The sequence below is a fragment of the Phocoena phocoena genome, chromosome 17 (assembly GCF_963924675.1).
Source record: "Phocoena phocoena chromosome 17, mPhoPho1.1, whole genome shotgun sequence".
Classification (NCBI taxonomy): Eukaryota; Metazoa; Chordata; class Mammalia; order Artiodactyla; family Phocoenidae; genus Phocoena; species Phocoena phocoena.
This window is the reverse complement of record NC_089235.1, coordinates 62159440-62172288: the sequence shown is the minus strand read 5'-3', so window position 1 is coordinate 62172288 and position 12849 is coordinate 62159440. Positions and strand designations below refer to the sequence as shown.

The window sequence follows — 12849 nt, the reverse complement described above, 5'->3', positions numbered from 1 at the left end:
CCCTTCATCACTAGTTCCTCACAACTGGATCCCCAAGAGCTGCTCCAGTTCTTCTCCAGGCAGCTTGGCTTTCCAGTGCTTTAACTATTAGTTCGCTCTGCCATATATTTGAAGCAAATGATGATTGAGGCTGCTTATATTCAAAGAACTCTAGCTGGTGTAAACACCCAACGGTGTGCCTGGCAAATGGCAAATCCTCAAAAAGTGGTCACTACTGTCGTTCATTTGTTCTACACATTTTTTACTGAATAGCTAATATATAAGTGCCAAGCCATGGGGGATACAGAGACAAGAAAACAAATCCTTTTTTTTTTTTTTTTTGGCTGCATGGAGCAGCATGCAGGATCTAGATCCCAAACCAGGGATGGTACCAGTGCCCCTGCCATTGAAGCATGGAGTCCTCACCAATGGACCACCAGGAAGTTCCCAGAAAACAAATTATCTGTCTTCAAAGCACTTATATTCCAGTTAAGGGTAAAGAAACACTAAGATACTGGGTACCACCTGTAATGGAAAAATCTTCATTTTGTTGGTGACAAGGAGTTACCAAAAGCAAAAGCAGGAGAGGATAGTCTTGATAGGGAAGAAGAAAGGGCAGGTAAGCAAGGGTACGGTACCATTGACAAAGACTCTCTCCTTTCCAGACTTTAGTCAGGTTTCTCTGAGCCCTCATTTCCATTTCTTTTTAAAAATACTTTTATTTATTTATTTGGCTGCTTAGGTCTTAGTTACGGCACGTGGGATCTTTCGTTGCAGCGCGCGGGCTCTTCCTTGAGGTGTGTAGGCTTCTCTCCAGTTGTGGCGCTGGGGCTCTAGAGTGCGCGGGCTCAGTAGTTGCAGAGCACGGGCTAGTTGCCCCTCGGCATGTGGGATCTTAGTTCCCCGACCAGGGTGGAACCCAAGTTCCCTGCACTGGAAGGCAGATTCTTAACGCCTGGACCACCAGGGAAGTCCCTGAGCCCTCATTTCTACAAAGCCTTGACATTGGCCCCTATCCTGTGGTAACAGAACTTTCAAAAAAAAATTTTTTTTTGGTGGAAGAATGCCCCTCCCTGACTTGGTGAGTCTGTCAGTCAAAGGGCCCTGCTCATCCAGGGTCAGGAGGTAGGCATGTGACTCAGCCAGATTTGACCTACCCAGGCCCAGCCTTAGCAAAGAATCCTGCTAAGTCAGGATTCCCCCAAATCGTGATATCTGATCACCCTTATTATTTTATCAAGCTCCTCATCCTCCATCTTTGACGTCTAAGTCCCTGGCCTCAAAATCCCCCTGCTCTTGGTGTCTCCCATTAATAAATTTCCATCCACTGACCCCCTCACCCTGTTCCATGGCTATAAATCCCCACTTGTCCTTGCTGTTCTTGGAGTTGAGCCCCATCTCCCTCCCTTGCTACAATACTCCTATTGCACTAGTCTTAAAGTCTTCCTTACCATTTTAACAAGTGTCAGAATAACTTTTTTCTGTAATATCATATGGTCTTGGGCAAGTTGCAAACTCCTCAATCATCAGTGCCTTTGTTCTTCCTTCCTCCCATCCTTCCTTCCCTCCCTCTCTTCTTCTTTGACTACGCTATTCCAGGCTGGGCCGAACTCTGTCAAGTGCTCTTAATTACTGAGAAGATGGGGTTAATTCCTGTCTGGATCTGGCATCTAACTTCCTTTGCAGAAGATCCCAAATTCTCTCTTCATGGCTACCAGGGAAAATGTCTCAGCTACTGTCTTCCACTGGAGAATGGGATCACCAAAACTACCCTCGAGCAGCTGGGAGGATTAAAAATATAATACATGGAAAACTGCTTTGTGTGTTGCAAAATTTATATAATTATATTTTTCAAAAACAAAAGAAAAAGAGAGGGCTTGATGAAGTGTTGAAATTGTTAAAGTGCTCTGACTAAATCTTTAAAAGAGGAAATTATACGCCTGGACATAGCAGCAGTAGCCTGATTATCCAGGGTCAGCTGCTGCAGCTGTGAGCGACTTACCCACGTGACTCTGCTGTCTGTTACCCTCCATTTAAGGAAAAGATAGCTGGAGAGCAGCTCAGCAGTTGAGGGAGATATTTACGTGAGTAAAGAAATGCGTTCATCGCGTTGGCAAAGGTCACACAAAAATCTCAAGGTACTCGGTCACTGTTTGCGAAAAGGGAATCTTGTAATATTTTATGAGCTAACAATGATTATAGTTGCAATATCTGACAGGCTGTGTGAGCTGATGCAATAAAAGTTGAGAATTTTTTTCCTAGTCTAGGGAAGCTTATAATTAGCACCCAACCTTCTTTACCGATTAAGAGCCAGATTACCTTGATGTGAATCTTGAATCTTACTAGCTCTTGTCTTCAGCAAGTTACTTAACCTCATTTTAAGAATGAGAATTATTACGATACCTAACTCATAGAGTTATTTAAAGGAGTAAACGAGGATTAGAACAGTGTCTGGCATATAGCAGGGACTCTGTACATTTTAACTGTTATTTAGAATTGATCAGATCAAGTACAATAGCTGGCATTTGAGGGCCGTAAGAGGTAGACTCTGCTAACAGCTTTCGCCCACCTTTATCGTTTAATTCTCACAGCAGCTCTGGGCAGGAAAGAGTTACCATAGCAGCCTTGAAACAGAAAAGCCTGCTTGTGGGGCTGGCCCGTGGCTAGCTTCTGGGAACTTGGCTTTTGAAAGGTTCTCTGAGTTACCGTCTGATAAGGCAACTTTGCTTTACCTGGGACACTGAATTCTGCTGTACCAGCCTGCCCAGATTGTTTGCACAAACACTGCAATTAATGGAGAATACGTGCTTTCCTTCTGAGAGTCTGAAAGGCAGGGAGTGTGGCTGTCTGGGCAGGCAGAGTATGCCTCTATGAGCAGCCCCCAATAAAAATCTTGCCCTCTGAGTTTCAAGTGGGTTTCCCTGGGCAGAGATATTGTACACGTGTTACTGCATGTCCCTGCTGGAAGAAGGAACCAGTTCTGCTCGGCCCTGGAAGGAAGAACAGAGAAATCCTGCACCTGGATTTCTCCAGACAACACCCAATGTGTCTTTTTCCCTTGCTGATCCTTCTCTCTGTCTTTTTAAGATTAAAAAACCTTAGCCACGAGTCCAATCGTATGTTGAGTTTTTCTAGTACATGTGGGTAGTCCTAGGATTTCAAAAAGCAAAACCAAAAACCCAACGAACCAACCAAACATAACAACTCTCAAAGGTATATAATATGACTTTAATTTAATAAATTTTAAAACCTGAGGAATGGAAGAGTTGAGATGTCGACAAGGTCCCACAGTAGGTGAAGGAGATGGGATGTAAATCCTGCCTGTTTCCCTCCAAAGACCATGTTCATTCCACAGTGCCCGGCAAGCCACACCCGATTACATACATCCTGGACCAACGGAAACTCCTTTCTAAGGCACAATGCCTAGTAGCTACCGGTTAGCTATGCAACCTTGGAAAAATATCTTAAAGGCTTTGAATTCAAGAATTCTTCACTGTAAAACTGTAATAATGATAATAATATCATTATATATATATATATATATACACACACACATATACATTTGCATGCAAGTTAATTACTCAGCTAACAAGTTCTGTCCTGATTACAGAGCACCATTAACCATTCATAAATAAAGCTGGTTAGGATTTCATAAGTGGGCTTGATTTTTATGCCTACTGGTTTCAAGCTAGGGAACCACTTTTATCCAGCAACCTTTTGCTCAAAGCCTAGAGGCTGACTTTCTTTAATGTTTAACTTATGAAATTAATTATTAGCTGGACAATTCAGAGCTCTGCTTAAGATACTAGCTGGTATTTATCATTAACTCTAACGTACACATATGTGGTGGCCATGTTTTCATAACTCAAAGTTAGAATCTGTGATCTAGCAATGAGTTGCTGGGAAACTGGAACTCCCTTGGAAACTCTGACTCCGTATATAGAGAATATTCAATCCTCCTAAAACCATGGAAAACAAATTTCCGTGGATAAGATTTGCTAACAATAATTCCTTATTTTATCCTTTACATCACAACGTTATGGCATTTATGTTTATAGCATTATAAAATTACACTGTAGGGGCTTCCCTGGTGGCACAGTGGTTAAGAACCCGCCTGTCAATGCAGGGGACACGGGTTCAAGCCCTGGTCCGGGAAGATCCCACATGTCGCGGAGCAACTACGCCTGTGCGTCACAACTACTGAGCCTGCGCTCTAAAGCCCATGTGCCACAACCACTGAAGCCCGTGTGCCTAGAGCCTGTACTCCGCAACAAGAGAAGCCACCGCAATGAGAAGCCCACACAGCGCAACGAAGAGTAGCCCCCGCTCGTCGCAACTAGAGAAAGCCTGCACAGCAACGAAGACCCAACGCAGCCAAAAAAATAATAATAATTACACTGTAATTGAGGTATAATTACTCACTCTTCGGAAATCATTTGGAAACACTTTGTAGCATCCTCTATCTTCTCTCTGAAGTCGAGATGTACATTACCAGTCAGTAAACGGTAGTATAAAGTTCTGGTTTTCTCTAGAGTTTGGTATCACCAAGTTTTCTGTCTGGAGCAAAGATGACAGCATTAACTCTAACCCAAACACACCATTTTTCATGGTGGAAAGCTCCAGTCACTCCAACCAATTCTGAGTTCACACTTATTAGAGATAATACCCATTTGGACATTACCACCTGAGTGGCCTCATACAAATTACTTAACCTATTGGTGCCTTGGTTTCCTTATCTGTAAAATGGAGATAATAAAAATACCTGCCCTGTAATTAACGGTTACTATTTTGTACACTTAAAAAAATTTTATTAAGAGAGTTGATCTCATGTTAGGTGTTCTTACCACAATAAGATAAATTTAACAACAACAAAAATTAGAATATCTGACTCAAAGAGTTTAAGAGGTTTCAGTAAGTTAATGTGTAAAATCTCTAGGACAGTGCCTGGCACATGGTATAAAATAAATAACCAATAAATAAACTATATCCTACAACTTCAATTGCTCTCTAATTGCTTCTATATCCGTTTTATAATCCCTACAAGACTATAAGCTGTTTAAGGCCAGGAACCATACTGGCATTTTACAATTCTATCCACCTTCCAAACCTCAATCAATAGCCCAGCAGGAAACATATCAGACCGTCAATAAACAGCTGTGAGTGCCATTGTGGCAACATCAGTTAGGAGAAAACACCCCAAAATATACTGAGTGGCTTGAGTGCCTTGCAAACCAATGCTTCTAGATCAGGGGCTCTTCAAAATATTTGACCACAATGCAGAGTACTAATTTTTATGTTACAAATCAGTGCACACATGACTATGGTCATATGTTTATACAGTGTATATCTAACTGAAATAAACGTTTTGCAAAACAATCCTTGACCTTATTACGTAAACTATGCTCTGAAATTTTCTATTCTAGTTAAATCCAATTCACTGCATCTCAAACTTTTAAAGTGCATTCGAATCACTCGGGGTTAGGCAAAAATGTAGATCAGATTCAGTGGGATCAGAGATTCTGCATTTCTATCATGTTCCCAGGTGACACTGTGGGTCCATGGACCACACTTTGAGTACTAAGAGTCTAGTCTAGTCTATGAAAAAAAATTTTTTTCTTAGTTTTTAAAAAAAAATTTTATTGAAGTATGGTTGATTTACAATGTTGTATTACTTTCTGCTGTACAGCAAAGTGACAGTTATTTATACATTCTTTTTCATATTCTTTTCCATTATGGTTTATCACAGGATACTGAATATAGTTCCCTGTGCTAAAAAAAATGTTTTTAATGCTGGGGGAATGACTCCCTAAACTTATTTCACTAAACCCACTAAAGGGTTGCAATCTGCAGTTTGTAAAACACTGCTCCCAATAATTTCAAAAGTTTCTTTCAAATAATTCCAGTATTATCTCCCTAACACTGGGATAGAAATTCTAGGCCTGTGTAGAAGTGGAGGTAGGAGAGTTTACAGTAAGAATGATTCAAGTTATTACCTTTCATATTGACTCCTAGGCTGAAATGCTTATCTGGTTCCCAGCCCTTTCCTCACTGTTCTAAGCCTACACCTTGCAGCTATATTAGTAAATTGATTGAGCACTTATTAAGAGCAAGGCACTGAGCCAAGTGCTTTATATCTACCTCCTGTACTCCTACAACCAACCTATGCAGGTATGCCCATTTTACAGATGAGAGAAGGTAAGTAGCTAATCACTGGTGGAGTTGGGATTCCAGAGCCTATGTTCTTGCAATAGCCAGCCTCATAAGAACTGAGATGGCTCCAGTGATCCTTGCCTCCTGGTGAGCACACGCATAGTCCTCTCTCATACTCAACAGGACTGACCTGGTAACCAATAGCGTATTGAAGAAACAACAGTGTGTGACTCCCAAGGCTCAGTTAAAAGACACTGTAGCTTCTGTCTTGCATTCTCTTGGATCACTCCCTCTGCAAGAAGCCAGGTTGCCATGTCATGAGAATTCTCAGGCAGCCTTATGAAGAAGTCCACAGAGCAACGGACAGAAGCTTCCTGCCAACAGCCCGCACCAGCACTTCTATGGTAGGCACAGAAGTGAGCCACTGTGGAAGCAAATCCTCCAGGCTATCAAACCGTCAGATGACTGTAACCCCAGCCAATGTCTTGACTGCAACCTCATAAGAGACCTCCAAGCCAAACCACCCACTAAGCTCCTCCCAAATTCCTGAGCCACAAAAACTATGTGAGATCATAAACATTTATTATTATTTTATACCATTAAGTTTTAGAGTAATTTCTTATGTAGCAATAGATAACGAATAGAGTTCCTGAACAGTACACTATATTGCATTATGATTCAGCTCTAAAAAGAAAAGTGAAAATCTGAAGGCCTTTGGATACTTCTTCAGTGTGGCAGCTTGAACCACGGTTCAGCGAATTTTCATTCTCCCAATGCGACCAACCTTGCGAGAGCCATCTACTTTCCATCCAGACTTGACCAGATGACCTGCTATAGCCAGCTGGACATGAAGCTGTAATGTTAAATCACACCCAAGCAGAAGTGTTTGGAGACACTGCAAGAATCTGCCTGCCTTCTCTAGCTTCTGCCCTCATCTGTCAAAACAATATAGTCCAGAGAGTGGATGCTCCTTTACTCTGAGTCCCAGAATGAGAAGGCATGAAACACATAGCTGAATGTGACCCCCAGTTTGGAGACAAGCCAAGCTGCACCCAAGCAGAGGCACAGTTGACTTACAGAGCCATGACTGAGAAATAAAAGCCTGTAGTTGTAGCACAAGATTTTAGGGTTTAGCAAAAGCTGACCCATACACTCACCATGCTGTATGATGCTGTGCTCCATAAGCCGGTGGCAGAGCTGTTCCGCCTCTTTCCTTGTGGTGGCCTCACCCTCCTGAACCAGCCAATCCAGGAATTCAGACGCCATGAAGGTGCGCTCGTACTTGACCCCTTCCTCTTCCCTGGGCTGCAGGAGTGTGTTTTCAGGGCTCATCAGCCTGGAGGAGGAAAGTGAAAAAATAAATAAACCTACACTTACCAGTGGGGAGAGGGAAGAGAGGAGGGGAAAGATAGGGTTGGGGGTTAAGAGGTACAAATCACCACGTACAAAATAAACAAGCTACAAGGATATATTGTCCAGCACAGGGAATATAGACAATATTTTATAATAACTTTAAATAGAGTATAATCTATAAAAATTTGGAATCACTATGGTGTATACTTTAATATTGTAAGTCAACTATACTTCAACTTTAAAAAAAAGAAAGAAAGGAAAAGAAACCTACACAAAAGGAAAATTACTCATTTGAAATCCCACATCCTAGGCTTCTGTGAAGTATCACCGCAAGGTTGTCAGACAGACAGATGTGGTTGTCATGTGTTGCCCCAAACGCAACTGTCAAGAGAAGGATCTGCTTCAGAAGTGAATAAGATGCATTTTTTCCTGGTGATTAGAAAAAAACTGGAAAAGCAATCCAAAACTCTAGCTTTAGCAAACTGTATTCAGTTTAGCCATCTTGAAAGGGAGCTCCTGACCAAACCCCACCCTGCTTTCCTAAAAAACTCTTGTATTTCTTTCCTAAAGGCATTTTTCCTTTTCCCAAGTCATTGGGCTACTAAGAAGACGACTTGCTATGGACCGAATGTTTGTGTCTTCCCAAAATTCACAAAGTTGTTAGGGGAACCACTGATTGAAACCACCCACCCCAGCCAGGCTGGACAGTAGCCACTTGCATGAGTCATCTTACAACAGGAGGTCCTGGTAAGGAACGCGGAACTAACAAGCTACCACCAACTGGAAGAATTCAGGAAAGGTCTGAAGGAGAGAGGAGACGCCAGTCCATATGTCCTCCCAACCTCCCAGAATCCTCCTTGCTGGAATCCATCTTGGCTGAGTGATGCAAGCACTACCAGGAAGGACCCTGAGTCAGAATGATTGGCCAGAGATAACCCAGAAACTAACCCCATTCCCATAAAACCCGAGACTGCGAGCCACATGGCAGAGCAGTTCTCCTGGGTTCCCTTACCCTCCTGCTCTCCGCCCGGGCGCCCCTTCCCAATACAGTCTCTTGCATTGTCAGCACGTGTGTCTCCTCGGACAATTCATTTCCGGGTGTTAGACAAGAGCCCACTCTCGGGCCCTGGAAGGGGTCCCTTCCTGCAACACAAGGACTAGGGGTGGGAAAGATCTTGGGATATGTGAGGGTGTGAAAGGAAATAGGTGTGCCCTGACATAATGGGGGGGTTGGTAGGGAACAGGTCAACAGATCCCATGGGCCCCACTGAGGATTCTATTCTAAGTGCAATGGAAAATAATTGAGAAGTCTCAAGCAGAAGTATGACAGGATCTGATTTAAGAGTTCAGTATATTGGCAACAACTACATAGTATGCTCTAAATGTATTTCCACGTAAAATACATCTGATATGAGAGGGTCCACCTATTAGGCTCTCTAGGGCCCTAGAAGGGGCCCCCCTTTCTGCAACATATTGAAACACTAAAGACCAACGTGATAGAATTTGGAGATGGGGCTTTTGAGAGGTGATTATTTCATGCGGGTGGAGCCCTACTGGGGAGGAAGAAGTTTTCCTCTACCCTTTTAGTTTCTTCTGGCTGGTCTAAGAAGTAGATTGACATAAGACTGATTAACAGGAGAAAATCATACAAAAGTTTAATAAAATGTACAGGGGAGAGACCCAGGAAAACTGAGTAACTCACCAAAATGGCCAAAACCCTCACTTTATTTATTTTTTTAACATCTTTATTGGAGTATAATTGCTTTACAATGGTGTGCTACTTTCTGCTGTATAACAAAGTGAATCAGCTATATGCATACATATATCCCCATATCTCCTCCTTCTTGCGTCTCCCTCCCACTCTCGCTATCCCACCCCTCTAGGCGGTCACAAAGCATAGAGCTGATGTCCCTGTGTTATGCAGCTTCTTCCCACTAGCTATCTCACATTTGGTAGTGTATATATGTCCATGACACTCTCTCACTTCCTCCCAGCTTACCCTTCCCTCTCGCCATGTCCTCAAGTCCATTCCCTACGTCTGCATCTTTATTCCTGTCCTGCCCCTAGGTTCTTCAGAACGATTTCTTTTTTTAAATTTTAGATTCCATATATATGTTAGCATATGGTATTTGTTTTTGTCTTTCTGACTTACTTCACTCTGTATGACAGACTCTAAGTCCATCCACCTCACTACAAATAACTCAATTTCATTTCTTTTTACAGCTGAGTAATATTCCATTGTATATATATACATCTTCTTTATCCATTCGTCTGTTGATGGACACTTAGGTTGCTTCCATGTCCTGGCTATTGTAAGTAGAGCTGCAATGAACATTGTGGTACATGACTCTTTTTGAATTATGGTTTTCTCCAGGTATATGCCCAGTAGTGGGATTGCTGGGTCATATGGTAGTTCTATTTGTAGTTTTTTAAGGAACCTCCATACTGTTCTCCATAGTGGCTGTATCAATTTACATTCCCACCAACAGTGCAAGAGAGTTCCCTTTTCTCCACACCCTCTCCAGTATTTACTGTTTGTAGATTTTTTGATGATGGCCATTCTGACCAGTGTGAGATGATACCTCATTGTAGTTATGACTTGCATTTCTCTAATGATTAGCGATGAGCATCCTTTCATGTGTTTGATGGCCGTCTGTATATCTTCTTTGGAGCAATGTCTACTTAGATCTTCTGCCCATTTTTGGTTAGGGTTGTTTGTTTTTTTGATATTGAGCTGCATGGGCTGCTTGTAAATTTCGGAGATTAATCCTTTGTCCGTTGCTTCTTCCCGTTGCTTCTTCGTCTGCAAATATTTTCTCCCAGATTTGTCTTGTTTAAGGTTTCCTTTGCTGTGCAAAAGCTTTGAAGTTTCATTAGGTCCCATTTGTTTATTTTTGTTTTTATTTCCCTTTCTCCAGGAGGTGGGTCAAAAAGGATCTTGCTGTGATGTATGTCAAGAGAGTCAAAACCCTCACTTTAAATACTACCTTCAGGTAAAGACAAAAGAGGATGTTGGGGTAGTGGTTCAGGACTTCAAAGGGGAGGAAGGCAATTCACATGGAGATGTAAAGGCAACTGTTTGGTAAATAAATGTTTGTTGTGTCATGCAGAGACAATGGGACACAGAGGGGAATTTTAACAGACTTCCCAGGTTTCTCCTTGCCTACACACCTAGCTCATACTATAGTTATCTAAGTTGATAGCTCCCTTCCTGGAACAGGTCCTCTATCTAAAATTTTTTAGGCAGTTAAGTCACAGGTCAAAGGTTCTTCCAGAGTCTTTCGGGCCTTGATTGTTTTCAGCTCGAAGTAATCCACACACCAAAGAGACATTTTGGGGTGGAAAACTTTGTTCCCCTACAGACCCACGATGAGATTATTGTCCTTATAAGAAGGGACAGAAGAGAACTTGCTTCCTGTTTCTCTCTTGTGATGATAATACAATGAGCAGACCTCTGCAAACTAAGGTGCCTTACCATACACCAGGTCTGCTGGCGCCTTGATCTTGGACTCCCCAGCCTCCAGACTGTGAGAAATGAGGGTCTATTGTATAAGCCATCCAGTCTATAGTATTTTTGTTAAAGCAGCCTGAACTAAGACAACTACATAAGTCATTCCTTTACAACCCCCCTAGCCCCACGTATCCTGTCTCACACCTACCTTCCCATGCACTCTTCACTCCTCTAGCTTCTGCCTTTACTACTAGGGGCACACGCATTCTCCCTTGTGTCCATATACGATGGACATCTTGTAGGTCCCCCATGTGGTTGACATTAATAGCATCAGATGCTACTGAGCACTCCCCTCAGTTAGAAGGACGTCACACACTGTACTGCTTTCCCTCTGTCCCTACCTTTTCTCAGTGACCATTGTGGGTTACCACCACTTCATCTCCATGGACTTTGAAGGCTGGAATCCCTTGAGATTCAGTTCCCCAAATATCTCTCTTCTCTCGTCTCTCAGGCAAATTCTTATATCCCCATGGCTTCAACTACCATCCATGCCCCAAGGATTCTCAGATTTATATCCTTAGACCAGGGCTCTATTCCCAACCCCAGACTTTTGTATCCACATGGACATCCCAAAGACACCTCAAAATCAACAAGCCCAAAACTGAATTCAGGTTCTTCCCTCCAAACCTGAGGTCCTGTGCCTGTGAGAGCTTCCACCATGCAGCCTGAAAACAAGGCTTCATCCATGATGCCTTCATCTTCCTCAACCCAGTCTATCAGTCTGAACTGTGGTTTTTACCTCCCAGATAGCTCTCATATATTTCTAAGTCTTCCCATCTTTGGCACTGCCACTGCCTTGGCCCAAAATACCAACACCTTTAACCTAGACAATTACATTGGTTTCTTAATTGGACTATACTATGCACCCACTCTTGTTCTCAACCCAACCTCAAGCACCCAGGACCAGACACAGCAATTAAAATGATCTTTTAAAAATTTGAACCTGAAAATGTCCTGCCCCTGTTGAAGATACACTTTAATGGCTTCTCATTGCTTTTAGGCTAAAGACCAAAACCCTTTATATGGCCTATAATGCATGCATGGCCCTGACCCCATCCCCTTTGGAACATTTTCACCTCTGGCCCCTGTGTGCTCCAGAGATGCTGGGCTTCTTTCAGTTCAAACATATCATGCCCATCTACCACAGGGCCTTTGAATATGTCATTCCCAAACCTGGAACATTCCTCCTCACGTCTCTGGACTATTCCTCTACTCCTCAAGCCTACTTAACTCCTTATCCTTTGCATTTCAAACATTATCAGATCTCCACTGCTCCCTATACAGTCTACGTAATTATCAGATTAAAGACTACCTTCCCTACTCAACTATAAGCTCCAACAGGATAGATAGAGTCCATGTTTGTCCACAAAACCTTGTACAATGAAAACAGAACCTCATAAAATGTCACAATCATTGTATCATCTTCCTTTAGAACTGTTCCTGATGAGTTCTTGTCTTCTATACGAAAGTTCATTTCTCTCTTTTGAAAACCTTCAGGTCTTCTCAAACTAACAACTGTATGCAACACAAATTGTACCATTTCATTCTAGAGCAGGAAGAATCCTTAGAGATTATTATGATACAACCCCCTCTTCATCCATATGTAATTACATTACAGAAAAATGTAATTCTCATCCAAAGGAGAAAAAGTGAATGACAGCATTCAGTGTTGCGGGGAGGAAACTTGCTCAGGGTCATACAAATGAGAGCACTTTACACATGTTTATAAATCATATCATTTGTGGGTAACTGAACCTGCGTACCTCAATGTCCACTCATATGATGTTCATTTTCAGTGCTTTCAGACTTAGAGTTCAATCCTGCTGTGGAAAGAATATTCAAGTAGGAATTTGAAG

At 42.3% G+C, this 12849-nt stretch overlaps 1 protein-coding gene across 2 annotated transcripts in view; it reads right to left on the bottom strand.

Moving 5' to 3' along the window:
• The window catches only part of DEPTOR (DEP domain containing MTOR interacting protein), a 138529-nt gene that overhangs the window by 64630 nt on the left and 61050 nt on the right, over nt 1–12849 (bottom strand). For both annotated transcript variants that reach the window (XM_065895399.1, XM_065895400.1), the window contains one exon: nt 7287–7465. In XM_065895399.1, coding sequence (XP_065751471.1) covers nt 7287–7465 — 179 coding nt within the window. The remainder of the gene's footprint in view (nt 1–7286; nt 7466–12849) is intronic.